The sequence below is a fragment of the Mesoplodon densirostris genome, chromosome 11 (assembly GCF_025265405.1).
Source record: "Mesoplodon densirostris isolate mMesDen1 chromosome 11, mMesDen1 primary haplotype, whole genome shotgun sequence".
Lineage (NCBI taxonomy): Eukaryota > Metazoa > Chordata > Mammalia > Artiodactyla > Ziphiidae > Mesoplodon > Mesoplodon densirostris.
In genome coordinates, this window is record NC_082671.1 from 27,424,273 (window position 1) to 27,452,230 (window position 27,958).

Below are 27,958 nucleotides of genomic sequence, written 5' to 3' on the forward strand. Positions count from 1 at the left end.
TTACTATTCTTTAAAGTAATTGAGAAACATATTATTAAGTTCTTAGTAGTAAGAATCATATACAAACTTAAATTGAGACGTGAGGATGTATGTCTAGAATGGATACTAAACTCTGGCATTGCCTGATACACTGCATACAAGACAGTATATACACACACAGCACCCTAAAATATTCCGAATGAGAAAAACACAATTACAGCATCTAACATTTATTAAATGCTTATGTGCCAGGCACTGTGTAAAGCCTTTTAGATAAATTCTTAGTTGAACTTCACAACTGCCCTGAGGCTGTTCTATCATGCCCATTTTGCATTTCAGGAAATGGTCTTTAAAAAAATCTTTGAGGTATAATAACTTGCCCAAGATCAGTTACTAAGTGGCAAAATCAGCACTCAAATACAGCATTGCCTGACCACAGACCTATGCTTTTTGATGACTAAATATTTTACCTACTCAAATTAAGAATCCACTAGAAAGCATAAGCCTTACTGATGGTGGACCAGTAGTATTACCCATGTATCGCGTACTCTATCTTGTATTATTATTCATATAGTAGGTACTTGAAGATAGCTAACTAAAGGATAAAACACCCTACTGCAAAACAGCTTCAAGGAGAATATGTGATTTGGCCAGTGGAAAACAGATGAAATCTTTTGATGGATGATATGTATAACAACAGATAAAAGTAACTCTAAAAGGAGCTGTTATATATAAAAGGCTTATTTTAAAATAACAGTATGAACTCATGAATAGATTCCCATTCAAGAGTTACCAGTGCGAACACTAAAAATTAAACATTTTGCTTCTTAACTAAATGTTTAATCAAGTAAGAACACTGAAGGTGCATGTAACTTTTTTATTGAGGCACAACAAGGCATTATAACTTGCCTGAACTTGAGGCAGTTAGTTTAGTAAGCTGAACGTTAATACAGTTAAGGATTAAGTGCAAACAATATACATTCACAGCTTGACTAGCGAGGCTACATCACAATTTATAAAGTGCCAGATTAGTGCTAATTGTCATTCAGCTTGAAATTTTTCACCATGGGGAGGAAAACAAAAAAGTAAGGACCTCCTCCTTCCTCTAGGAATGAAAACATTTTCCTAAACCAATCTGTCAGAAGGGCAAGGACTACTTTTCCTTTATTCCCACTAATCAGAACACCATATCCTTTTATTGTCAATTCTGTACTGACTTTCAATCTTGGTAAAGAAGATAGCCTGAAAACGTAGAATATTTCCAACTACTTCCATAAATTGCTCCTCTGTGCAAACGTAACCATATCTGGTCTCCCTGGAAGAGCTGAAGAATTGCATGATTGCTAGCAGTTTCATGGTCTGGAGCACCATCATTGGCATAGGCAGATACCAAGACCTCTTCATTCTTCATGAGGTTGACATACAGTGGCACATTCACTGCCAGCTTTAGCATGTGAAAAATGAAAACATAAGTGCCATTCACTGGGCAATTAAATCTACCAAGCTGAAGATCAAAAGTTTCTCCCAAGTTGTTCAGAAGAAGATCAAACACAATAGGTTGGTCTAAAGTTCCAGGGGCAAGATTGGAGGTTCTGGCTGCTGAGAAGGCAACTCGCATCTGCTGAGGCAGGGGATACACGTGTACTGGCAGTATGGTGGCTGCTGGGTTTGTCACTGGCACATCCACAGGGGTCATGCTACGGGAGTCTCCTTGTCCAGAGTCACCACTGTTAAAGGTTTCGTTGTCTCTTTCTGGGCTGCTCACCTGAGAAGAATCACTCCACCCTGCTGTTTTATTAGCAACAGTGAGTTTCTCATAATGAAGCAGTTAGCTTTGAACACAATATTTAACATTAGTCGGCTACTGAAATACAGATAAAAATACATTTTATAGTAAATTTTTTTTAAAAAGCAATAAAGTATAGCTACAGTATACTCTTCTAGATTTCTCTGACAATAGGCTTTTCTACTACTATTCTAAAAGCCAGAAAGGACCTGGATGATTCTGTCCAGCAACCTCATTTTTTTTAATATTAAAAAAATGAGGCCCCCAACGGTTGGATAACTTAACAGTAATTATGGTTAGCAGAGTCTAAAACCCAGGTGTGAACACTCTTTAATTCTCTACCTTTCTCCCATAATTCTGAGTTCTTAATTCCTTAGTGATAAATCTACTCTAAGTATCTAACGGAGGAGGACTCAAGAAAACTGAGATTACATAAAAGTAGCAACTTCTGGAACTACTAGCCTACTAGACATTCAAACATATTTTGTTATGGTACTAAGCCCCATAATAAATGCTTGTTCGTTATTTCTAAGTTAATGTGGTATCATAAAATTTTAATGTTTTCAGTATTGTACAAAAACACTGCTCAGATAGAAGGCAAAGATAATGTGAATAGTGGCTACCTTCTTAAAAGGAAAAGTTTCTCTTTTCTTGTGAATAGTGGCTACTTTCTTAAAAGGAAAAGTTTCTCTTTTCTTGTGACAAAGTTAATCTTCAGTAATTCTTGATTTTCTCAGTTACACTGAACCTTTTAATAGTACCTTCACATTTTAAGAAGTATTAAAAGTATCCTGCTTTTGTTCAAGTCATTGTGTCTTAATTGTTGTTTATTCCTATCTATCAATGTACTAAGGAGCACTAGAGTATCTAAAAGTGCCCATTATTCCAAAACCACCGTCCTGAAATATCACCCGAAACTATATCAAGTCAGCATAGTGAATATGTATTGAAGGTTAAATTATGCTCTGGTGTCAAGCAAATTTAAAACACACACACACTTAAATTGACAAATGATTTCCACAGCCTTTCTAGTAGTCTAATATCTCCCTCAGATCTTCAGTACAACATTTAAGCAAACTGAAAACCTCAAAAGATAAATGCTAATACACTTTGGGGAGAACTTGACAAAGGATGAAGAAAGATCTAGAGGTGTGTTTTGGGTAAATAAACTCCTCAATTAATTATCCTTACCTCTCGAATTTGCCCGAGGACCACTAGATGTTCCTCCTCGCTTGTAACACTGCTGGAAATTATCCTAAAATGGACACATAATATTTACCTTAGCACCAAAAATGCAAAACAGTCATTAGTTATTATTGGCAGATAAATTTGTAAGACTAAGTCCTCCTAGCCCTTGATCTAGCCTTCTCCAGCAACCAAAGGGGCTCAGTTGACACCAAGAAAAACAAATAAAGCAAGAGTCACAGTAGCAATGTTTGCTTCATCAGTTAATTAACCTGACAAATTAGATATGTTAATACTTGCAAAAACAAGAAAGCACTTAGCGAACACTACATAAAAGACACAATGCTAGGTAATGAGGGAAATTCAGAAATATGTCCTGGTCCTCTGTGCCTCATCTCAATACAAAAGGAGATGATAAAGCAAGAATACAGACAGTTTCAGTCTTGCTCTATTTATAAACCAAAGGGTGAAGACAATTACAAACTATGTTAGGGTTTGGTTTTGTTTTGACAGGGAAATTGATAAGAATTTAATGTATGAACTTATTATTGCCTGGAATCTTTAAGAAAAAATGTTCACGAGGCAACATTTCAAACTGACTCCCAAGTATGGTGAAAGTCAGCCCCCATGCAAGTCATGAAAAGAATAATTAATGGTGTAATCAGATTAGTATCAATCCATGTAATAAAAAATTTAAACAGGACGAGAATGTATACAGTAAAAAGAATCATAAATTTTCCTACCCCAAAGGCCTAATCCTCTTCCCAATAGCACTACTATCATTGATACATTATGTTTCCTCAGGAAGAAATTTAAAGCAGCACACAAAAATACTAGAATACTGGTATTAAGAACAGAGAGCTCCATTACTGAAAGACCGCATTAATCAAAGTTTTCCCTGCACACACAGTACGTGACAATCAAGTAATAACAGTTAATATTTGCATCCTTGATATATGCAAAGCACTTATGTATGTATATGACTTCATTTAATCCTCAGAATCTCTCATAGTGTAATCCCCAACACTTCAGAGTAAGATAAGTAACTCAAACAGATGAGTCTTCACCTAACAGATAAGGAACTAAAGCTCCGAAAGTTTACGTAACAGGCCCAAGGTCACACAAAGAGGAAACTGGTGAGATCAGGGGTCAAACCCAAGTCATTTAGGTGACCTGGTGTGTTCTTCAATATTGCCTCTGTATAGACATCTATCTGACCTCACGTAACCATGAGGTCCTTTGTATATTAACAACAGAACTCAGTAAAATACCATATACATACTTAAAGGCTTGTAAAACTTCAAAACTGAAAATGCTAATGTAGTATAAATTCATATACATATATGACCAACGACAGGGAGTTCCCAAGGGCTGTTCAAGTGGAATGTCTACCATCGTCCTATCAGTCTTTTATCATATATAGTAAAGAAAATCTGCTGAACTAGTCAATCAAGAATAAACCAAAAAAATCAAACTGACAAAAAAGGACTTTCCTATACTTGATATCTAAAAAAGTTAAACTGAAGGCAAAATAGTAAAGACCATGGGCTCTGGAGTTAAAAAGAAACCTGCATCTAATCTTAGTTCTATCATTTACTTGCTGAGTGACCTTAGATAAGTTACTTGTTTCTGAACCCCAGTTTCCCTTATAGGATGATGGAGTAAATGAGTTAATGCAAACTTAATAAAGTCCTTAAGACCTCCTAAGTTCCATGTGACAGGCAGTTGTCATGTACCCTACTTGGGTTATTAGAAAAGCTTCCAGATCCACTCTCCATAGTTACAAGAGTGTCTTTACAAAACAAATTACGACTCTACTATAGTTTAGTCACCAGCTTCACGTCAATTGTACTATTGTTCAGTTATAACAATTATTCTTACCCTTTGGGAATAAGGTGTTCCAGGATACTCTCTAGCTTGGAACTGTAGCTGGCTATAATTTCCATTGGAAATTGAAGGAGGTCCTCTATAGGTATCAAAACCTAATAAATAAACAACTTACATAAAATTATGGGCAAAATTACACTAAACTTTTAAATAGTCTGTTCTATACCACTTGGAAAGTTAAATTGATCCTATAAAGCCATCATCAGATTTATGCCTTCTTTAAGCAAACTCCATAATACTGTTTCCACAATAAAACACACATTTATAAAAATATCACAGACTTCAAACAAGCAAACTGTGGAAATTTACTATTGCTGGGATGCAGGTGGGGTTGGGAAAGGATGGTGGTTAAGGCCTTGGTCTAGAGTACTTCTGCTAATACCAGCAGTGACTAGAATACTTGGAACCATATCTAACTTAAAAGCGTATCACTATTATTGTCTCAAAGTTTTCATCTGTGGTATACTCTGATAACTAGGAAATGGGCGCTGTCTTAAATATGACACGTTTTGAGCCAGCCAAGTCAATTAACAGAAAAAAGAAATTCTTCAAATATGAAAACCAAAATTCATCCCTGAAAAAAAACCAAAATGCTCAACCTTTCACTTCAGTAAGTCACAGGATCGATCTGTTTTTCATTCAAAGAGTTCCTCTGTTATAGACAACAGACATATTAGAAATACCATATTTTGCAGAAACAGGGAATTCTCTACTACATTATAAATGGAAACCACAAAAAGGAACAAGGTAAAGTAAAAACAGTTTGAGTCAAGTAAACATACAAATTTTATTCAGAGCATACCTTTATAACCACCAGGGGACCGATACGAATTGGTTAGTAATCTCCCACCACGAGTACATCCTCTAACAGATCCCCGGCTATTGACAAATGGTTGAGAGGGTCTGGGAAATACATTCGTCTGTGCTGGGTAAAAGGCAAGGCTACCATTGCTTACTTGAATAGTTCCATCAGGATAACTTGCTGCTTAAGGAAACAGTTTTAGAGTCCAAGAGTTAAATGGTAATAAAAGTTTAATATTCGTTATACTTAGAAGTCAGTGTATATCAAAACCTTTAATACAACTTTGTCCCTTTTTTAAAAAAAACAGATGCTATAGGTATGTATGTGTATATATAGAGAAAGACACAGATATCTCTCTCTATATATATGTATTTAAGTAATAAAATATATTCAGCCTTAGAAAGGAAGAAAATTCTGACACATTCTACAATACAACATGGATGAACCTTGAAGACATTATGGTGTTACAAAAGGTCAAATACTCTATGATTCCACTTATATAAGTTAAGTATTTAGAGCAGTCAAATTCATAGAGTAGGATGCTGGTTGCCAGGGATTACAGGAAAAGGGAAATGGGGAGTTAGTGTTAAATGGGGAAGATGAAAAATTCCTAGAGATGAATGGTGGTGATGGCTGCACAACAACCTGGATGTACTTAATGCCATAAAACCTGTACACTTAAAAATGTTTAAAATGATGAATTTTATGTTACGTATATTTTACCACAATTAAAGGAAAAAAACAGGCTAATATGCCAGATCGAGGAGTAAAAGAAAATGAACTCTTATTAATACTGTAATTGAAAAGGAATATGACAAAAAGTATCCTTTATGTAAATGACCTGCCCTATGTTTTCACAGTACAGGTGAGAAGAGCATGAGGTCATTTGTGGCTAGGTCCAGGGATTTACATTTACTACCTCTTGTGATTAACCAAGCAATTTGTTTGCTCCAGCTTAAGTTTTAGAAAACCCAATAGGGGCCTGAAATACCAACACTAAAAATCTACAAGTGCTTCTTAAATTGGGAAATAACTACAAAGTTGCTATTCTTTCATGTACTTATTAGAATAGCATGAACGATCAAAAGTGTCTCCCATCTCTAAGCAAAGAGTAGAATAAGCATACTAAATTATATCCTCACATTAATCAATGATTTATTACAAGAGGGAAGAAAAAAGGCCAGATAGCCATCCGTGCTAACACGGAGTTAACAGAATGGTTTCAAAACCTTCATAAAAGCAGCTGGATAGTGCCTCATAGCACCTCTACCACTGTTGATGGTAATCAAAGCAATCAGATTTAAAAATAAAAGCCTACTTCAAGGTTAAATCAACCATCTAAGTTCTACCTCTACAAAAGTTAAAAGTAATAAGTGAACTTAACTAAAGAGATGAAAAAGCATTAAGTGTTTCTCAATACTTGAACATGTGAAAAGATAAGGCTTACTAGTCAAGAAAGAACCTCTCAAGTGTCACTACAGACTTGCTTTCCATTTAATTAGCTCTCATCTAAGTCTTCAAAATATGATACACAAAGGTCTTACCAGTCTCTTGAGAAAGAACAGTTTGTTCTACGTGTATAGCTGGCAGTTGGCACTGGGGTGGTGTCTGTGTACTTGCTGTAGTAAAACTTTGATTGTAGCCAGGTGAATAAGGGGATTCTTTTATTTCTTGTTCTTTACGTGGAGGCAGAGGTGCATTAACATTAAATACCTTAAAAGACAGGGTACACTGAGTCATTTGTGAAGTTTTATAGAAAACAATTACAGGTGACATTCAGCAAAACTCTGCAACATTCAAAAACTTCTATTTGATGGGCAAAGGACTTGAATAGACATTTCTTCAAAGAAGATAAATGGCCAATAAGCACATGAAAAGATGCACAACATCATTAGTCATTAGACAAATATAAATCAAAACCACAATGAGATTCCACTTCATACCCATTAGGATGGCTATTACTTAAAAAAAAAAAAAAGAAAAAAAGAAAACCTAAGTATTGCTGAGGGTGTGGTACAGTTGCCACCCTCGTGCAGTGCTGGTGGGAATGTAAAATGGTGCAGCCACTGCAGAAAATAGTACAGCGGTTCTTCAAAAAGCTAAATGCAGAATTCCCATTTACCAAGTAGAATTACCAAGTAGAATATGATCCAGCAATTCCACTTCTAGGCATATACCCAAAAGAACTGAAAGCAGAGACTCAAATAGTTGTACACCAATGTTTATGGCATTATTCATAATAGCCAAAAGATGGAAACAACCCAAGTGTCCATCAGCAGATGAATGGATAAACAGAATGTGGTACATACATACAATGGAATGTTATTTCACCATAAAAAAGAATGAAATTCTGATCCATGCTACAACATGGATGAACCTTGAAAATTCTGTGCTAACTGAAATAAGCCAGATATAAAAGGACAAATACCGTGATTCCACTTATATGAGGTACCTAAGAATAGGTAAATTCAGAGAGACAAAGTAGAATAGAAGTTACCAGGGGCTAGGACGGGGGAGGGGATGATGAAAAAGTTCTGGAAATAGATAGTGGTGATGGCTGTACAACACTGTGGATGTACTTAATGCTGTTGAATTATACATTTAAATACAGTTAAAACAGTAAACTTTATGTTTATGCATATTTTACCACAGTAAAAAAAACAAATTTCTATTTGATTTCTGACAGAAGTTAAACCAAGTACAAAAATTAACTCTCCTGCTATTACATTATAATAATGCTTACTGAGAATGAAAGCTATATAGGGGAAAAGGGTACTTTTTCAGAAACTGAAAACAAATGAAAAAATATGCCATTTACTGAATTTCTACCATGTAGCAGGCAATGATCTGTCCAGACTCTGGTCATCATCTATAATACAGCACTTCTGTTACTCTCTAGCCGCCTTATCCTGCTCCATTTTTCCTCACTACACATAGCATCTGATATAATATATATATGAATATTTTTCTCTCTAGCCCTCCCACCTCCGTAATAAAGTATAAGCTTCTTAAGCACAAATACCTGTCTATTCTCCATTGTTACAACCCCTAAGAACAGTGCCTGGCTTCATAACTACCTGTTTATTGAATAAATGAGTAAGCAAACAAATAAGAACCAATTTATACTGGATAGAATCCAAACAGGTAGAGAAGACAGATTGGCATGAGCAAAAAGGTATTGTGATGCAATGTGGCACCCTGCATGGGATCCTGGCAAAGAAAAAGAACACTGGTGGAAAAACTAGGGAAATCCAGATAAAGTCTGAAGTTTCACTTAAAAAACATAAAAATAAAGTAGGATAAGTGCTATTAAAAATTTCCAAAATACAATGAGAAGACACACCAGGAGCAACTAATCAGGACACAAAGATTCAAAGCAGAATAAAAATCTGGATGTAATTTTTTCACTGAAAAACCCAAGGTACCTGCCTCTAGAAACAGGCAATTATCCTAAAGGTTAACTGACTTGTTTTATTGTTGCTGTTGTTATTATCATTTATCATTTTTGTCTCTCCCTTGCTACACACACACACACACACACACACACACACACACACTAGAATGTAAGCTTCATGATAAAGGGGACAAATCTGTATTATTCACTTCCTTACCCCCAGTATCTAGAACAATGCCTGGCATACAGTAAAACAATGCCTGCCTCGAAAATATATACGGTGAGTGAATGAGCGAGCCATAGAATTGGAAATACCATAATTTAGTCAATCATTGCCCAGTTAACAGACGTTCAGACGGTCTCCAATTGAGATTGGTTTTGTTGCGATTGCCTTCTAGTGCCGTTATATACAACATATCTTCAGCTACTGAAGCATATCCTTAGCTACTAATCCCTTTGTTCCTGTAGTATAGATTCCTCAAGGTGAAACTTCTGTCACGGCTTTATGCCCCCTTCTTAAAAAATTTTAACAGGAAATGCCTTTCCTAAAAGGTTGTGACGACTGACTGCCACATCAGCAGTGTATAAAACTTTCTTATTTCTTTCCCCACTCTAGATGATAACTGTTTTAATATTTTCCAATTTGTTGAATGAATAACTGTATTTCATTTCAAATTAAAATTAAAAATCTTAAAACACACACCACACAAAAAAAGGTATTGTGACAAGAGTGTACAAAGCAAGCCCGGGGGACTAGTCTGGCAAGTTACACCAGACTTCAAAAGTTACTGAGTGTCAGGCAAAGGACTTTCAATATCATTCTATAATGGACCAATATTTGCTTTTAATTAGGAATAAGAAAAAGTTAGTAAAACCAACGTGGCAATACCGTGTAGGATGGATTGACAGGGATAGAGGGAAAGCAAGGACACAAAGCTGTGCTACGTGGCCAAGCAGGAAGTAATAAGGTTAGTGAATTCAGGGGTGTGAATTCACCAGACCATCTCCCTGCATTGTGCCTGCTTTCCACTACCACTCCACTGGCCCCATCCCACCACCATCACACGAAAGTACCTGGAGTGGGACCTTAAAGCACCATCAGGAAAGGTACTTATTGGCTAAGACTTTTTGCTTTTTTCTAAAGAAAAGTTTTATTCTTTTCTACGTTTAGAGAATAAACATACAAACCTAGTTGAAATATCACCTTAAGAAGTTTTAAACTACAATTTGTAGCGGAATATGTAATTCAAAATACCATAGAAATCTGAACAATTCTCTAAAACCCAGATGAGATGAAGATGAGATCAAATGAAAGTTTCAGCAGTGATAGAACACACAAGTATGTGTCCTGTATTTCAGGTTATTGATGCCATGGAACATTACTACTGTGATATTAGTAATGGTTAGTATTATTAAGCGATTTACAGAAAATTATGTTTCTCACTCACATTTCATTTATTTAATATGGGTCCTCAGCTTTGCCTGCCACTAATTTTCAGAGGGGAAAAGGCCCTGATAAAAACTTCCATTCAAAATTATTGAGGCTTTGGATTTAATACTCTTCCCACACAAACAATATTTCCATTGGACAAATGCAAATTCTACCAGCCCCAAAAAGAGTAATAGAAAAGGCAAATTTTTTCACATAGTACCTAATGTAAGAGATGTAAGAGAAACAATAGCTTTTTAACAGGAATAATGAACTGCAATCATCATTCACGTTTCATACTCACTGTCTGCATGGCTTGAAAGGGTGCTGTGTTAATGGTTACTGAACTACTACTTGCTGGAGGTGACTGGAAGCCCTGTTCAGAGCCCTTTGACATGGGAGGATTTGGAGAAGCTAGTGAAGACGGTTTCTTGCTTGGGGGAACTGCTGCCTAGGGAGGAGAAATGCAATATCAGCCAATCACCTGCCATACAATAAACAGTTAACTTACACTAAACCCCAGACTGGCATAAGTCAGCAAGTCCTATAGGACGACATTTGGACACAGGAATGCAGAAGAATAGCTTTTGCTTACAATTTCAAATCTCAATTGCTGAGGATGCACACTAGCATTTGCTTTTGCACAGCTTGCTGACTAAGTGAGAATCTTACTATTAATCAGTCTAACAGACGAGGGACTGAACTTTTTATGAGTACCTAGTCCTTTTCAAACCCTGTAATGGTATTTTCCAGTTCAGAATCTAGTATTATTCCAAATTCATACAGAAGAATTAGGCTTAAGAAAAACCTTGGGTTAGTTACTTAGTCAGTGTTAATTTTTCTCTATTTTAAAGTCTTATTAGTGGATTCCTCAGTCAGCTGCCTAAAAAAAGAAAACCAAACCTGAGCTAATCTAAATAACTCTTAACTAAGGGAATAAGCAAGTCCTTCATATAGTAGATTATAAAGCCAAATGCTTTAAAAGATACGAAGAAACCAATACCAATGAGATTCTGAAGCAGACAGCTGTGACTCACTAGGTGGCAAACACTTCCTCTTCTTAAAATAAGGAACCAAGCAATTTTAATTTAGACCAAGTCAACACCATAAAAACTAATGCTTACCTTTATTTTCTTATACAAAGAACACAAATTCTCATATAATAGTTAACCAAAAAATAATAATAAAACCTAAGAATTGCTAAATTAATCCAAAAAATCATCCTATCTTGCTATATCTATCTCAAGGATTTGCTCAAACACAGCGAAAACTTTCACTTGAGAATCGAGAGGAAAAACGTAATACTGTCAAAATGCTTTGACAAAATTAGGCAAAAAGAGAATGTAACTCATTCCAATTGAGTCAGTGCTAATATTAAAACTATAAAGTTATTGAGTCTTCTGTTACCTGGATAAAAAGATTTTTCTCCTAAGGAGTCCTTCAATATGAATATAGTGAGAAACTTGAACTAACCCTACCCTTACCTAGAAATTTTCACTTTTTTTTGACACTAGCAATTTGGATATATTTATTGTATCTGAAAAGGCAAAACACTATTAAGTCCATGTATACGGTAAGGTCACAATAAAGTTAAAGTTACCTGTATAAGTTCCAGGACTACAACATCTATAGAAAGCAAACATTAGTAAGGTATAAATGTTAAATCATTAAACTGATTATGCCTGTCATTCATACAATAAACTGGTTCTGCTATTCTTTAAGACAGAAAAGAAATTAAAACAATTGGTCTCTTATTACCTCAGGAGTCTCTGAGGTCATAAACTCTGTTTCAGATCCTGAAGAGGCCTGATCGGTAGTGACCAAGCAAGCATTTGAGCTACAAGTAACTGGAGAAGAAGCAGCCTAAATACAGGAAGATATAAAACATTGTAAAAGGCACATGTTGTTCACTTTATATTTCTTGGGCCCTGGGCTTCCTAACACATTACTCTCGTGGAGCAATCACTAGTGCCAAATGGTATGCTAAACACTTTTAACACATATTAATATATTTAATCCTAACAATAACCCTGTGCAATAGGTACAACTATTCCCATTTTATTCATAATCAGGCAGAAGCAAAGAAAGTTAAGTTATTTACCCAAGGTCACACTAAAATTAAGCAGAAGAGCTAAGATTCAAATCCAAGTAGTCAGCTACAATTGCCTTTCCAGGCCTAGTCACCAGAGCTACACATCTGATCCCATCCTCATTTATCAAGACTCTTGGCCCTGGAAATCTGGGGTCAGATTTTCTCCCAGGCTCTCAATAGCAGTTCCATGGGAGATGAGCCCAGGGCACATTAATGCTCTAGGCACGGGCCAGCCAGGGATCATGACAACTATGCTTTTACTCTAAGTGCTCTCAGTGTCTTACAGAAGTTGGCAGAAGTATAAATAGAAAGGATAAGCTCTATATAAATCACAATAGCACCAATATTCTAAGAAAAATTAAAGCTAATAGGTATAAAATACAGGTTGGGAGAAAGCACAGTAGGAAGTAATGCTGTGACAACTGTAATCCATTAAAAACTACGAGTAGCTAGGAAGGAAGGCTATGGCACAACAGGGACTAGAACATAACAGAGATCCATAAAGTTCTAGCAACGGCAAGGTCTGAAGTGGCGGTGAACCCACTCCTTTTATCTAAATGTTTCAATGGGGCTCTCAGAAGCCCAAGTAATAAAATGGGTTAAACAGAAACTAACTAATGGTAACCAAATATCAGAACAGTTATGTTTCGGTGACCTTCTAGAAGGGTTCATCATGATTTGCCACTTCTTGATAAGGAGATGGGGACCAAGTTCTAAAAAGTCTCATGGAAGACCTTTAAAAGGTCTTATGGAGAAAATTTTGAAATCCTTTAGAGCATTTAATGTACCTAAATAAATAGGTATAGTTTAGATCTGACCAAACTATTAGAATTACTATAAAATGGTAGTGTTTCTAAAAGTAGGTCTTTCTTCTGGTCCTCTCATTAAAACAATGAGACAACCACCCAAAATAAGTGAGACTGGCTATTGTGGGGACATAACTAACTCTATCGCCAAAGAAAAATTCAAAGACACTAAGTTAAGGCAACTTGGCCCACTTGATAGTTAAGCTTTAAAAGACTTTGAATTTTAGTTAAAACGTTAACTTAACAGAAAAGATAAAGAAACATTCTTTACATTAGTATTTATTTAGAACTTATGGCAGTTCTTGCTTCCAAATTATTGCTCTTTAAGAAGACCAGAGTTCATTTTAAGTACTGCTGAGTAAGCATGATGTTTGAGGCCAGTGGTTCCAAAAAATGGATGTGCAGATTCACCCAGGGAGCAGATTAAAAATACAGATGACTAGACGACACCCCTGGAGATTCTGACCCTATAGGTCTAAGGTGGTATCTAACAACACAGTCATCCCTCAGTATCCACAGGGAATTGGTTCCAAGACCCACTATGGATACCAAAATTCGCAGATGCTCAGGTCCCATAGTTGACCCTTCATACCCGTGGTTCCCCAACTTTGGATTAAACCAACCGCAGATCCGTAGTACTCTATGTATTTAGTGCTCACTTCGGCAGCACATATACTAAAATTGGAACGATACAGAGATTAGCATGGCCCCTGCGCAAGGATGACACGCAAATTCGTGAAGCGTAGTACTCTATGAATTTAGTGGAAAAAACCCATGTATAAGTGGACCCAAGCAGTTCAAATGCATACTGTTCAAGGGTCAACTATATATACTTTTATTAAAGTGACCAAGTGATTCTGATGTAGCCATCCCACAGGCATGCCCTGAGAACTACCAGACTATTGGTTTATCAAAAAAAAATCTTAGGGGCCTCCCTGGTGGCGCAGTGGTTGAGAGTCCGCCTGCCGATGCAGGGGATACGGGTTCGTGCCCCGGTCTGGGAGGATCCCATATGCCGCGGAGCGGCTGGGCCCGTGAGCCATGGCCGCTGGGCCTGCGCATCCGGAGCCTGCGCATCCGGAGCCTGTGCTCCGCAACGGGGGAGGCCACAACAGTGAGAGGCCCGCATACCACAAAAAAAAAAAAAAAAAAAAAAAAAAAAAAAAAATCTTAAACTTGTCACTTGAAAGCCTCATATAGAACCTAATAGCTAGACCAGATAACATGGAATTCTTTAGTTAAAGCAGTGACTGGGGTGAGGGACCCTGCTTAACAAACACATTTTGAAAACCGAGCTACATCTTAAACTAAATATAAACCACTGTAAACAAATGGTATTTATTCATAAGTTTTTGGAAGGGAAGGCAACAACTGCTGAACCACCTGATCAAAATATTTAACCTACTGTCAAAGCAGTTGCTGTCTAGAAAATTGCCATAAGGTTTTCAGAGGGATCCTGAGGAAAAAAAAAATTTTTTTAAGTAATGACCAGAAAACTAGAAACTAGTTTTTAAGTAATGACCAGAAAACTAGAAAACTAGCAAATCTTGAACTTACTATTGATGGAAATGCAATGTGGCATTTACAGATCTCAATGATCTGGTCCCTTTATAACTTTAAGTGTGTTCTGTGAAAATTAGTTCATCAGAATGTCAGATATATGTAGGCGGGTGGGACTGGCTAACCATGAGTTAAGCAAAATTAGTCTCTTTCTTTACACCCTTTACTCTGCCAATATACTAAGTGACTTAGGTAGCTCAACAGCAAAGTAAGATTCCCAAAGTACCTCCGAATTCTTCAGGCTCACTCTTTCCTTACTAACATCAGCTAACCTTCTCTATTATAACAGATGACTTCCCCATGTTTATTACGGAATCTTTTGAGAACCAGCTGTACTTAATCTAAAAAACTAGGTATCCTTAGAACATTTGCAATAATTTCATTAGGTGTATTAGAATCAGCGAGTCTGAGCATTCTTGCCAAAGCAAGAGTTTCCTCCCTGAATAGCAAAGAAGAGTAAATGAAAGATCAGTCTGGAAAAGTTACCTGTAATGGCTCTTGAAGAAAATCACTTTGATTGGATAGATTTTGTTCTGTAGATGCTGCAGAGAGTGAAATCAACAGTAAACTACTGAGGGAGGAGAAAAGTTTATGCATACCAACTGGGTGGAAACTAAAGTTTATACTTTATAAAACAAAGCAGTATCTGGAAGAACTAGCTCTCAAGTCCTTTCTACTGTAGTAGAGCTCGAAAAAGAGTCAGAGAGATTACAGAAGAAAAGGATACTAGTTCCATCAATGGACAAATGCAGCATTTCAAGGCTTCCAAAAGAAAAGAACTATGACTTTTAAAAAAATGGTAATTGTAATCTGGATGATAAATCCTGAGCTATCATGAGCAGTAATTAGCTGATACACTTTAAGTTACAGGTGCAGAGGTCATCTGGCTCTTCAATTTTTTTTTTCTCTTTGATCATGTAAATTAAATATACTTTTCAATTACATAGCTTCAGTTGGGTTTCTTCTTATTAATCTCTATCACTTTTGTTAAGTACTCTCTCTTCCTTCTCCTTACCCTACCCAGGAATTACTGGACCAGTCTTCTGGTTGGTGTCTACTGCTCACTGCAGCTGAACTATGGCTTTGATTATGTCATTCCACCTCTGAGATAAACTAGTGTAGAACAAAAAGCCTAAAGTCTGAAGCATCAGACCAGATTCAGATCTGGGCTGCATCATTAGTTACTGTGTTAAACTCTGCACTAAATACCACTGATGTAATTTCACTCATAGTTAGGATCCAAAAGCCTCCACACTAGACATACAGAGTTGAAAGAAGTCAAGCAGGTTCTAGTCAGAATTCACTCCAAGAAGAATATAAAAAGTAGCAAAGACAACTAATATTGTGTACTTCCATTCACCGATCTGGAGACCTTCTCTAAAAGGCAAACAGGTCAGTTAAGTACACTAACATCCTCATGGTAATTTACCCGTATGTAACTCTGATAACATATATACACATTTAGAAAAAGTTAACACAGAGACATAGTTTAACCTTAAGATAATCTAGAGTAAAATTATATGTAAAAGAAGTAATTGGAAAAACAGCTGTAGGTCTAACAAGTCTTAAGAATGAGGACATACCTACTGGGCTACCTGGAGTAGCTGAAGGCGGCTGTGATGATGGAATTGCACTTGGAGGTTTGTCAAAATCCAGAATAGATTCCTAAAGACAAGAGTTTAAATAATGAGTGAAAACAAAGATTATCATTTGTTGGTAAAGCTATTACCATTAAATTATTTATGATGTCAACTGCTTATTAGCTATAGGAATCTAGCTAATAACCATCTCAAGATGTTAATAACTTAGTCTTTATAGGAGAAGAAACTGAGAATTAAAAACGAAATCTAAAGTAACTGTCAAACCTTACAAATGTGTCAGGGGCTTCCCTGGTCGTGCAGTCATTAGGAATCTGCCAGCCAACACAGGGGACACGGGTTCAAGCCCTGGTCCAGGAAGATCCCACATACCGTGGAGCAACTAAGCCCGTGCACCACAACTACTGAGCCTGTGCTCTAGAGCCACAACTACTGAGCCTGCATGCTGCAACTACTGAAGCCCACATGCCTAGAGCCTGTGCTCCACAAGAGAAGCCACCACAATGAGAAGCCCACACACCGCAATGAAGAGTAGCCCCCACTTGCCACAACTAGAGAAAGCCCACACGCAGCAACGAAGACCCAACACAGCCAAAAATAAATAAATAAAATAAATAAATTTATTAAAAAAAAAAAAAGACAGACTGTGTCAGGACTTCCCTGATGGTGCAGTGGTTAAATACCCACCTGCCAATGCAGGGGACACAGGTTCAAGCCCTGGTCCGGGAAGATCCCACATGCCACGGAGCAACTAAGCCCGTGCACCACAACTACTGAGCCTGTGCTCTAGAGCCTGCAAGCTGAAACTACTTAGCCCACGTGCTGCAACTACTGAAGCCTGAGTGCCTAGAGCCCGTGCTCCACAACAAGAGAAGCCACTGCAATGAGAAGCCTGCGCACCACAACAGAGTAGCCCCTGCTCGCCACAACTAGAAAGCCCATGTGCAGCAACAAAGACTCAATGCAGCCAAAAATTAATTAATTATTTTTTAAAAAGACTGTATCAAGTGTTAAAACTCTAATAGTAATTCTAAGGCCAAATTAGGAAAAGAAAACTCCTGACTTGAAGTCTTAAACGTTAATCCTAGCATAGACTGAGCCCTCATTTTTATTATAACCAATGAGAGGGTCTAATTATTTTATGAGAGGGTCTAATTATTTTATCTCAACCACTAAACTAACTCATGCTCTTAGAGACTTTCATGACAAGAAGGCATTCTCTTCTCCCATCTGCCTATCCTGGTTATCCTAAAAATATTTCCAATGTTTTGAGTACTTAACTTATATAGTTACAGTGATCATTTTAGGTCTTTTATTTATCAAATAATCTGAAGAGGTATGCAATTCCCTCACTTTACAAATAAGCAGAAGGTTGGAGGTTAAATAACTTGCCACAGATTATACAACTGGTAACTGGTAGAAGTGGATTTAAATGCAAGTCTAATTCCAAAGCTCAAAACCTTTTTACTACACAAAGATCTCTTATCTGCCTACTTCATCCCTCAGTAATACCATACTATTCTGAAATTCTGTAAGAGTCTGTATGACACAATTTAGCATGTGTCATAATGAATGTCTTATGATTATCTACACACGACAGCAGCAATATCATTTGAGCACTTTAAGCTTCTTACATGTTTAATTCATTTTATTACTCACAACAAACAGGAATAGGAACTATTATCATTTTTTCAAAAAAGAAACTGAGGCAGACAGTTAAGTAACTTGCCTAAATTCTCAGAGCTAGGAAGTGGCAGAACCGAGATTTGTACTCATTCTGGACACCAGAATCTATGCTCTTAACAACTTCATTTAATGCTTCAGATCAGAAGCTAGTAGCCCCATGACTATCATTTAAGATTCACTTAATAATGACTCATACTTGCATAAAGTTACAAGTTCCTTGAATCTGGGTCATCAGATCCTGCAGTTTTTCTTTCCTCAATACTGGATCCTTTGGAAGGGTAGAGGAAGAACCTACAGGCTGATGCATAGGCTTAGGCACCTGTAAGATAAACCCATAACGTATAAGAGTGAAATTCAAATTCAAAAGCCTAATTCAGGAAACTAAGCTTATCACTACATCTTAATGTAATCAAAACACATAGCAGTGCTCATTTACAGATTTATCTCAGGTAAAGAATTTCCACATAAATGCATTTTCTAAGTAATTTCAGCAAACTTTACATGTTTCCTCCTTCAGAACAATTTTAATGGGAAATGTTTCTAAACATCATCTTTTTAAAGGGAAGGCCCAGAGCAACAGACCTTCCGTGATAGAAGTTCTCTCGTTATGGACATCAGTTACCCTGTGTCCTCTATGATAAGATGCCACTGACTCTAATATAAAACACATGATTTTTTTCTCCAGGGAACAAAATTACTACTACCACATTAAATATGCATCCCATTTTTAACACGTATCTGATTTCAGAAACAGTAAGATGTGAAAACATATACATGTATATCCTAGAGTTGAGGAAATACACTATTATATTCTGTTATACGGTAGGTATACTTTGCGGGGGAGGGGGCTACTGATGTTTGGAAGGTGGTTCGCCCTCCTGCTACATTTCTTAAGGCTGCTGAATACCCTGAAATAGACCCCATGTTCATGGTTATTTCTTCAGGCATCAGCAAGCCTGTCCCTACCAGCTCCACTTCTCCACCTTATAATCCACTGGGAAGTCACACAGCTAAGCTTGTCAACAGCGTCATAAAATAACTGTTAATAGACCCTAAGGGAATATATGAAAGGCTCTTTTAGGAGAAGAGTATGAACTTTAGTGATTTATTTCATGTTATCTAGTCTTTTGGCTTTGAACTCTATTTTGCCCTTGACAGTACTTGGTCATGTTCCAAACAGCTGAGATTTCAATACAGACAGAGGCAAATACTCTACTATACAGAGAAGCGTCCTCTCAGTCACTGAGAGACCCTGTAACTTCAATATAATGATGTCTGTGCCATAAGGCACATTAAATGAGTTTTGACCTTTCCAATTAAACACCCTTAATTTTAAATACTATTCAGCAAACAGCATGGTATCAATATTCTGGTACAGTAAACGTTCAGCACTGCTATACCTAGTGGAATTTTTAACTGCGGTTTTTTAAACAGCTTTATTGAGGTATTAAATTGGGTTTTTAGATATAAATCTCTCAAAATAGTTGCTATATTACAATTACTGTCATATGATATCTAGTTAATGAAAAAGGCTATCAATCTTCTGCAGGGTCAGGAAGAAGCTAAAATTGTATTACCACTTAAAGAGGAAGAAAGGAAAATAAAAGGAGACAAATAATTCTAAAATCCTCTTCCCATAAGGTAGAATTGAGGCAGGGGTACTTTATAAAATGCAATGCTTTGAATTCCCTAAGCAAAATGTTTTTCTCCCCCCACCTTTTTTAATTGAAGTATAGTTGATTTACAATATCATGTTAATTTCAGGTGTACATCATGGTAATTCAGTTTTATGTGTGTGTGTGTGTATTCTTTTTCCGAGTCTTTTCCCTTATAGGTTATTACAAAATATTTCGTATAGTTCCCTGTGCAATAAAGTAGGTCCTTAGCATAATGTTTTTCAAACTGTTAGAGGACCAAAGATTTCCAGGCATGCCTTTGGCTAAAATGGCGTGCAAGTGCAGGGAACACTACTAGATGTATATGGAGAACACTGGGAGGGTAGCAAGTTCACATTTCTTAGCAAACAAGCTGGTAACAAGTCTTCAACGAAGTGTGCAATGAAACAGTGGTAAATAACTTATACTTTAATAAGAGACAACACTAACTAGCACTGTATGCAAGATTACTCATTATAAGGCTTCTTATCTTACTGACGTGGGTTATTTATCACTAGCAGAATGAGGCCTTATATTTGAACTAAATCTCATACTCCAAAACCTAATTACAGAATATTTAATGCCTATACTTTTCATCTGCAGAAAATTCTTTTGAAACAGAAATAGATAACTAATTCAGATCCTTCCCCAACTACTGCTTCTTCTGAAACAGGACATGAAAGATTCCTGTTTCTCCTCCTGACCATCTGTATCCTCTTCAAAGAGGACAGGCTAATCTGAGTGACTATAAATGAAAGAGAAGGAAGAGAATACAGAAAAATGTAACTTCTGTCAGAAAAAGGTCTCCTGCCTTTCGACATGCATTTACGTTTCTCACTTCTTCAACATTATGGTCTTTCTTGAACTATCCACTATTTTGATGTTGTATCATGTCATTAAAATTTGAGCATTAAAACAATATTTTCTAATTGTGGAAATTTCACTTCAGGCTAGGCGCAAATGACAGATTAAATGTGCTTCCAATTTTCTAGGGAAAACAAATTATGCATTAAAGAGCTAAGTGAAATACTTAATACATTAATTAAACATGGGGGGCTTCCCTGGTGGCGCAGTGGTTGGGAGTCCGCCTGCCGATGCAGGGGACACGGGTTCGTGCCCCGGTCTGGGAAGATCCCACATGCCGCAGAGCGGCTGGGCCCGTGAGGCATGGCCGCTGAGCCTGTGCGTCCGGAGCCTGTGCTCCGCAACGGGAGAGGCCGCAACAGTGAGAGGCCCGCGTACCGGAAAAAAAAAAAAAAAAACGTGGGTTTTACTGATCTTTTCCTAAAGAGAACTTTTAAATTATCACTACCACAAATCTCTATTTATGCCTACATTGATAGGAACAAACTGATACAAATCAACTCACATCTTTGGGTTCTGTATTAAACTTCCTGGGCAGCAGCTGGTCATTTGGTATGAGGCTTGCTGTAGCTACCCCCCAGGACTTTGGAGAAATCTGTGATTGTGGTGTTAAAGGGTGTTTTTGACTCTCAACATTGTTTTCCCAGGATTTTGGAGTCTCTGGTGGTCTTGAATCCTGTTCTTCACACATGGGAGTGGTCCATGACTTGGTGATGTCCTGTTCACTCTGCACAGAAGGTGTCCAAGACTTTGGAGTTTGCTTCTTTGGATCCTGTTCTTTCTGCAGCTGAACTGGCCAAGGCTTTGGTGTCTCCTGCTTCTTCTGTTCCTCCTGAATGTATCCCACTTTGGATTTAAGAGCTTCTTGCTTCCACTGGCTAGGAGTTGACTTGGTTTTCGAGACATCCTGCTTCTTCTGCTCTTCCTGCAGAGTGGACCTGAGTTTTGGAATCTCTTGTTTCCTCTGTTCTAAGGAAACTGCAGGCTTTGATACCTCCTGGTGCTTCACAGAAGACTCCCAGGACTTGAAGGATTCCTGTTTCTTCTCCTGACCATCTGGTTCGGTAAGCACATCCCAACATTTGGGGAGATTTGGTTTTCTAGCATAATCTGCTTCCCAAGATTGCTCTTCATCTTGTTTACTTGAATAATCTACTTCTGTCATGTAGCGTCTGTTAAGAAACTAAACCACAGGGAAAACGTGCTCAAGTCACAGTCTGTAGAAGACCTTGAAGGGAATACTGAACTCCTACGTACACTGGTCTGAGCCACTGTGCTAACAGGAAACTTGTGACCTTATCCTACTTGAAAAGAGTATTCTACTTTTATGTCCATTCCTTTCCCCTCAATTAACAGAAAGACAAACTTCAAAAGTCTACTTCAAAAGTAGCAACCTATATTTGATTCACCTAAGACTGGTAAGCAGTGCACACCGTGGTGCCACATTTGCTCGACTCAGGCTCTTTTACCAAGGTTACTCTGCCTCTGCCAGGCTTAGGACCACCTGACTCCCTTCAAGTTAAGGCAGAGGGTAGTTCAACTACACAAAGTCCTACTCTTTACACTGAAGCCTTATGTTTCCTGAATTACCAGCCTTTTCTTTATTCCCATTATATATCAATCATACTGTGATTTTGCTTCTTCCATTCTCTTCGGCTTCCATGAATTCCGATGTCACTTCAGAAAGAGAACAAATGCCCTCTTCTATTACCAATATGAGTAAATTCTGGAAAGAGCAAAATCCCACCCATCTTCAAATTCCAATACAGGGACCAAAACCACCACCACCACCAGCTAACACTTGAGCCGTTCTGCGTGCCAGGCCAAATTGTAAGTAATTCAGATTTAACTCCTTCAAACCTCACAATAACCATATGAGGCAGGCACTGTTATTATCCCCATTTTATGTAGGAGGATAACAGACACAGCTGGGCTACATATCTTGCCCAAAGTCATTAAGCTAATAAGCTGCAGAGCCAGGATTCAAGCTTAAGCAGTCTAGCTCCAAAGCCTTAGCTCCTAACCCCAACAATATACAAAAGTCTCAAAAACCACAACTGACTGAAAATTACCTTTCGGTACCTTACCTCTTGTGGTTGTATCTCTGGCTGTGCAAGTTCCATAAGAGACTCTGAGAAGATAAAAGGAATATTAAATAAGTACTAGGTAAACTACAAGTTTTTAGACTGATTACACTGTAATTCATTCTAGCGACAAATTTCAGAATAGTAACAGAAAAAGGATAGTGCAATTAAGTACATTCAGGGCAGGAGTAATTCTCACTATTGGGTGCTGGTCAAAAGCATGTGGTCTGAGGCTAGTTGAAGCTAGTAGCTCTGCTTATATAAGACACTTTTCTGAAGTCAGGTTATAGTTAAAAACTGATTTCTGATTGAAAACAGGACTATCTCCTCTTACCCACAAACACAGCTTCTTTCAAGTTGGATTTATAGCTCTGGTGCCATGGGGTAAACGAGAAATACTCGAATCTTGCTAGTGGCTACCAGAAGCCTGCTTGGACTACCTCCTTAGAAGTAATATTTCTTAAATAAATCCAGCCTCAACAATAAATAGCAAAGGTGCCATTTACTCAAAGTATTTCTTCCCCAAGAAAAGTGGAATTTTGAAAAATATTATTTCTTTTACTGATTTTGGCAATTTTTTTCCTAAATCAATATGTTAACCTTAGATTATTTACATTCTTGCTCTATACAGTATTGGAATGTACTGTAACTCACATTTTAAACAACGGTTTTAAATGGAATGATCTTAATAGCTTAACAAAGAGTTAAACTTTAATAGTTTAACAAAGAATTCAAATTCCATAAATGCCTCATTTTAACAGTGTACTCTCTTGTAACAAAGTATAACCTAATGTTTCTATTAAGGTTGACTCTGCAAATCATGGTAGTAAAGCCTAGAGATGTGTCCTAAATCTAGGCTTATCCTGGGGCAAGTAAAGATTTCCATGCATGTAGAAAATAAAATTAAAATAAAGTAATCATTTTACAATGATTTAACTCATTTTGGTTAAGTGTTAAAAATGCAACCACTATAAAGAATTTCAGAGGTCACAACAAACCTGACTCTTTGACAGATTCAGTCTTCGATAATTGTTTTTTCTTCTCTGATTTTATTAGCATTTCTTCCTCCAATGATACCTCTTTTTCCTTAGCATTTTTTGGAACTGGGATACTTTCAAAATAGCCTGAGTTCAACAATTTAGATAGTAGATCTTTCATGTGTTTGTCTAAGAAAGAGTGATTAAGACTTAGTTATCACATATCCTAATAGTTCATGGCAAATTATTTGGAATAGAAATCCTAATATAATTTTATCCTAGTTGTAGTATGTCATTATAACAGTCTACACTGGGGGTATTCAAAGAACTGGTCGTACCATGAAAAGGAAATATGCAGTCCATCGTTACGTCATGCTGAATCAATATAAATTTTAAAAATCAGAATCCCAAAGTTTAGCACGTCACTTAAGTTTCCCTGGGCCTCCATTTCCACCATTTGAAAAATGGCTAAAAATCAGAGACTCCAATCAAGGACTTTATCTAGTATGTTATAAAAGCACACATCTATTCCCTGAGCTGGGAGAAAAGTGATTTCTCCCATCTGCCCCCAAGACATCACAAAAAGCAATTACTCTACCTTCCCCAAGTAATTAGGCTTTAAGAAAAATAAACAACACAGTTCCTCAAACATTAACTTTAGAAAAAGCTATTTTGGACAACCTCTAAAGAATTTTTAAAGTATAAAAATTCCATGATTAAGATTTTACTCTTGAGTTATGCTATATTTCACTCCTAGCACATCACCATTTGATGATCAAGAAAAATCTTAACATGATGTTATTAAAGTCACTGTACCATAAATAGGTCTAAAGTCTATTCTATTTTTAATATCCACTAAAAACATAATTTCCAAATTAAGCAGACTTCGCATACTTGATTTGGGTCTACTATTCCTTTCACAGGAATACTATGACACAGATGACCTTTTTTTTTAATCAAATTTGAGGTATAATTTACAAAATTCACATTTTAAGTGTACAGTTTTAACAGATGTTAACAGTCAAGTTACTTCCACCATAACCATGATACAGAACATTTTAAACAACTCAAAAAGTTCCCTTATGCCCCTTGTATAATCAATCTCCTCCCTCTACTCCCTGGCAACCACTGACCTGCTATGGTTCTAGTTATGTCTTTTCTAGAATTTCATATAAATGGAATCATACAATATGTTCTCATTTTTTGTCTGGCTTCTTTCATTCAGCATAATTATTTTGAGATTCATACATGCTGTTGCAGTATCAATAGTTCATTCCTTTTTTCATTGCTGAGTAGATTCCATTGCATGAATATATTACATTTTGTTTATTAACTATCAGTTGGTGTACATCCGGGCTGTGTTCAATTTGGGACTATTTTGAATAAGCTGGTATGAACATTCATGTACAAGTACTCATGTGAATGTATGTTTTCAATTCTCTCCGGTACTAGAAGGGTAATTGCTTGGTTATATAGTAAGTACATGCTTAATTTTATAAGAAACTAACAAACTAGTTTCCAAAGTGTTTGTATCATTTTGCATTCTAGCCAAGCAATAAATTTCTGTGGTTTAAACTTGAAAGGACTTAGAAATTGAGACAGTTATTCATACTTAAATATTTTTAAAAAGGAAGCAATCACTAGTAACAAAAATGTTTACCAGCTTCCAATGAGTTTTCGTTATCCTACACTAGTACACAAAACTCTGTACTTCATGGCCAAACATTTGTACTTGGTCATTTGGCCAAAGCCTGTCTAGGAAGCCAAAAGGACTCTTTCTCTCCAGATCATTTCCAGACCAATAGACAACAATGTTTCAATAGACTACGTAGCCAAATCATTCTTATTTTCTTAAGCAGATCTGGTAGATAAGCCTTGATATTAACAATATGTGGATTTAAGATTTGTAAATAGAACAGGTACTAACACGCACAATAGAGAACTGAACCCCAAAATGGTCAAGCACTAGTCCCTAGCTCTTGTTCCCAAATCACAGTGACTCATCACCTCAAAACTCTCCCTAGGCTCCATTTTAGCGAGTACAATTGTACAATAGCTGCTTTTAACAGAACTAAACAAAGATATCATTCTGCCGATGAATCTAGTATTGTCAGACATGTAAGTTCTGATGGACTGACACAGTTTTGGCCCTCAATATCATACTAAACTCCTAGATATAAAGTTTAGTATTTACTGCATAAGTCCAGAGTAGAGAAAACTCACATGTCGTTCCTACCACTGCTTTCTCACTACCTTCCAAAAGGTCCCAAAAGTACAAGGATGACTGCTCCATCTGGTCTTCAACACTGACAAGGAAAAGCAGCAGCAGAACAAAGTGGCTTTAGAGGCACATATATTTATATATGGAGCAGTACAATTTATACAATATAACCCATCAACAATTAAGACATTCAAGGTTAATTTTGTGTTTTTTTACTCTTTGGAAGTGAAAAATTGAAATTTTATAAAGATGACTAAATACCCATTTATGGATTTCAAATGTAAGCATTTTTCATTAAAACAACTAAAATAAAGATTTTACCAAATACAGCTATTAAGGAATAGACCAAAAAGAGTTTAAAGCAATCAGTGTGGTATCCTTCATTATCAAGTATATGCCCTAGATAAAAAATAAAAAAAAAAAACAGTGGAATGGAAATATTAAGAGCTGCATTTGTCTTTAAAGAGAGCAGCTCATTTTTCAAATTGTTTCACTTACATTTCACATATTAAAGTAAGCTACATTCCTTGGATCTACCAAAGTGAAGCAAGAGAAGGAAGCATCCAAATAGGTAATGATGATGGAATAGACTATTGGGATGGGAATAAATATATATATATATGGCTATATATAGGTAATTAAGAGTTTTATCAGGTTTCTTCCTGCACTGATAGGGCTAATTTCTAAAGCAGTTGAAATCTAACTGCTTTTGCATGGCTAACAGACACAGCATTGAAACAACCTGTATCTAACAAACCAAAAGCATAGAGCTTCTGCTCATTAGCTGATTTACTCCATCTAAGCAAAAACAGTAAAGAGATACTGTAGGAGAAAAAAATTGGGTTGGCTCAATTTGCTGGTTTTATGTTTTAAATTATCAGACTTGTTTCTCAGTATTTACTCACAGCCTAAGAAGAACACTAAATAATTCTTACTTTGACAGTTTAGTGATACTAATCAAGTTAAATTTTATTCACCTCCACTTAAGTACAGCAGTAGTAAGGAGGCAAAGACTCTCAGGTAACACAACAACCTGATATAATTACAAAAAAATTTTTAAGAATATTCATAATTAGTATTATGGTTAATACCTATATAAGGTTAAAACTTGATCAGACATTTTAAAAATCAGTGTTGAAATAAAGAAGCAAGTCAATGAGATCATTCAAATTCACTTTCTTACTAGACAGGCTATCAACCTCATGAGAGTCTGGGCAGGCCAACGTTTCCAAAGCTGAATATATATATATATATATATATATATATATACACACATACACACATACATATACATATATACATGCTGAAAAGCTAGACTAAAGTGTTATGTGTCCTGTTTCAGGAAAATATTTTCATGAACTTACCTCAGACTTTCATTTCTTTCAGGACAGGTCAATTTTGAAAATTTAATGAGGTAGTCAAGTTCTTTTAAAGGCAAATACACTGCACCATTCAAGCCCCCTTTGAAGTCTTTCTGTACATGTTCCTGCATCAAGTTCTGTAATACATACTGAACTTGAAGTATAGTGCGAAGCTTTTTCTTTTCAGCCTCAAGTTTTAGCATGTGCTCCCTTCTCTGGGCTTTCTTCTGTGCTTTAAGCAGCTGTGAAAACAAACGCTAATTAAGGCTGACAACTCTCCACAACCCATACTAGCAATCCATTAGTCTACAAAAGTACAATCCCAAAGAGTTGAAATTAGATGGTAAATCTCAAATATATAACACTGACTGTGAAACTGACAAGGTCATTTAACCGCCTGCTTGCTTTTTGAGCTAAAGAAGTCACCGAGTACTTAGCTGGTTTGTCTCAGCTAATCAAAGCTAAAGAAGTCCAAATATGTGACTCCCAACCCCAGGCTGAATCTAGTACCTCTACTATCACCATGATGAGAAGCAAAGTACCTATCGTTAATGTCCATATTAATCACAAGGTTTTACTTTTCCATATTATG

General features: G+C 36.7%; 1 protein-coding gene and 1 non-coding gene across 30 annotated transcripts in view; one reads left to right on the forward strand and one right to left on the reverse strand.

Annotated features, from left to right (window-relative positions):
• Positions 1–866: 866 nt before the first annotated feature.
• The window catches only part of CAPRIN2 (caprin family member 2), a 41,836-nt gene continuing 14,744 nt past the window's right edge, over positions 867–27,958 (reverse strand). For 5 of the 29 annotated variants that reach the window (XM_060112628.1, XM_060112644.1, XM_060112643.1 and 2 more), the window contains 15 exons: positions 27,370–27,608; positions 26,008–26,090; positions 23,806–23,973; positions 22,811–22,854; positions 21,229–21,906; positions 18,401–18,523; positions 16,504–16,585; positions 15,407–15,462; positions 12,221–12,325; positions 10,767–10,913; positions 7,184–7,352; positions 5,640–5,822; positions 4,832–4,932; positions 2,957–3,020; positions 867–1,767 (listed from right to left, as the gene is read on the reverse strand). In XM_060112628.1, the coding sequence (XP_059968611.1) occupies positions 1,199–1,767; positions 2,957–3,020; positions 4,832–4,932; positions 5,640–5,822; positions 7,184–7,352; positions 10,767–10,913; positions 12,221–12,325; positions 15,407–15,462; positions 16,504–16,585; positions 18,401–18,523; positions 21,229–21,906; positions 22,811–22,854; positions 23,806–23,973; positions 26,008–26,090; positions 27,370–27,608 (2,811 nt within the window). In that variant the 3' untranslated portion in view covers positions 867–1,198. Of the gene's footprint in view, positions 1,812–2,956; positions 3,021–4,831; positions 4,933–5,639; positions 5,823–7,183; positions 7,353–10,766; positions 10,914–12,220; positions 12,326–15,406; positions 15,463–16,503; positions 16,586–18,400; positions 18,524–21,228; positions 21,907–22,810; positions 22,855–23,805; positions 23,974–26,007; positions 26,091–27,369; positions 27,609–27,958 lie in introns of all 29 variants that reach the window. The other 24 variants (XM_060112646.1, XM_060112634.1, XM_060112631.1 and 21 more) reach the window with 13 other exon arrangements.
• On the forward strand, positions 14,012–14,115 carry LOC132499699 (U6 spliceosomal RNA). Its single transcript, XR_009533927.1, has one exon. It is a non-coding gene; the product is annotated as a U6 spliceosomal RNA (small nuclear RNA).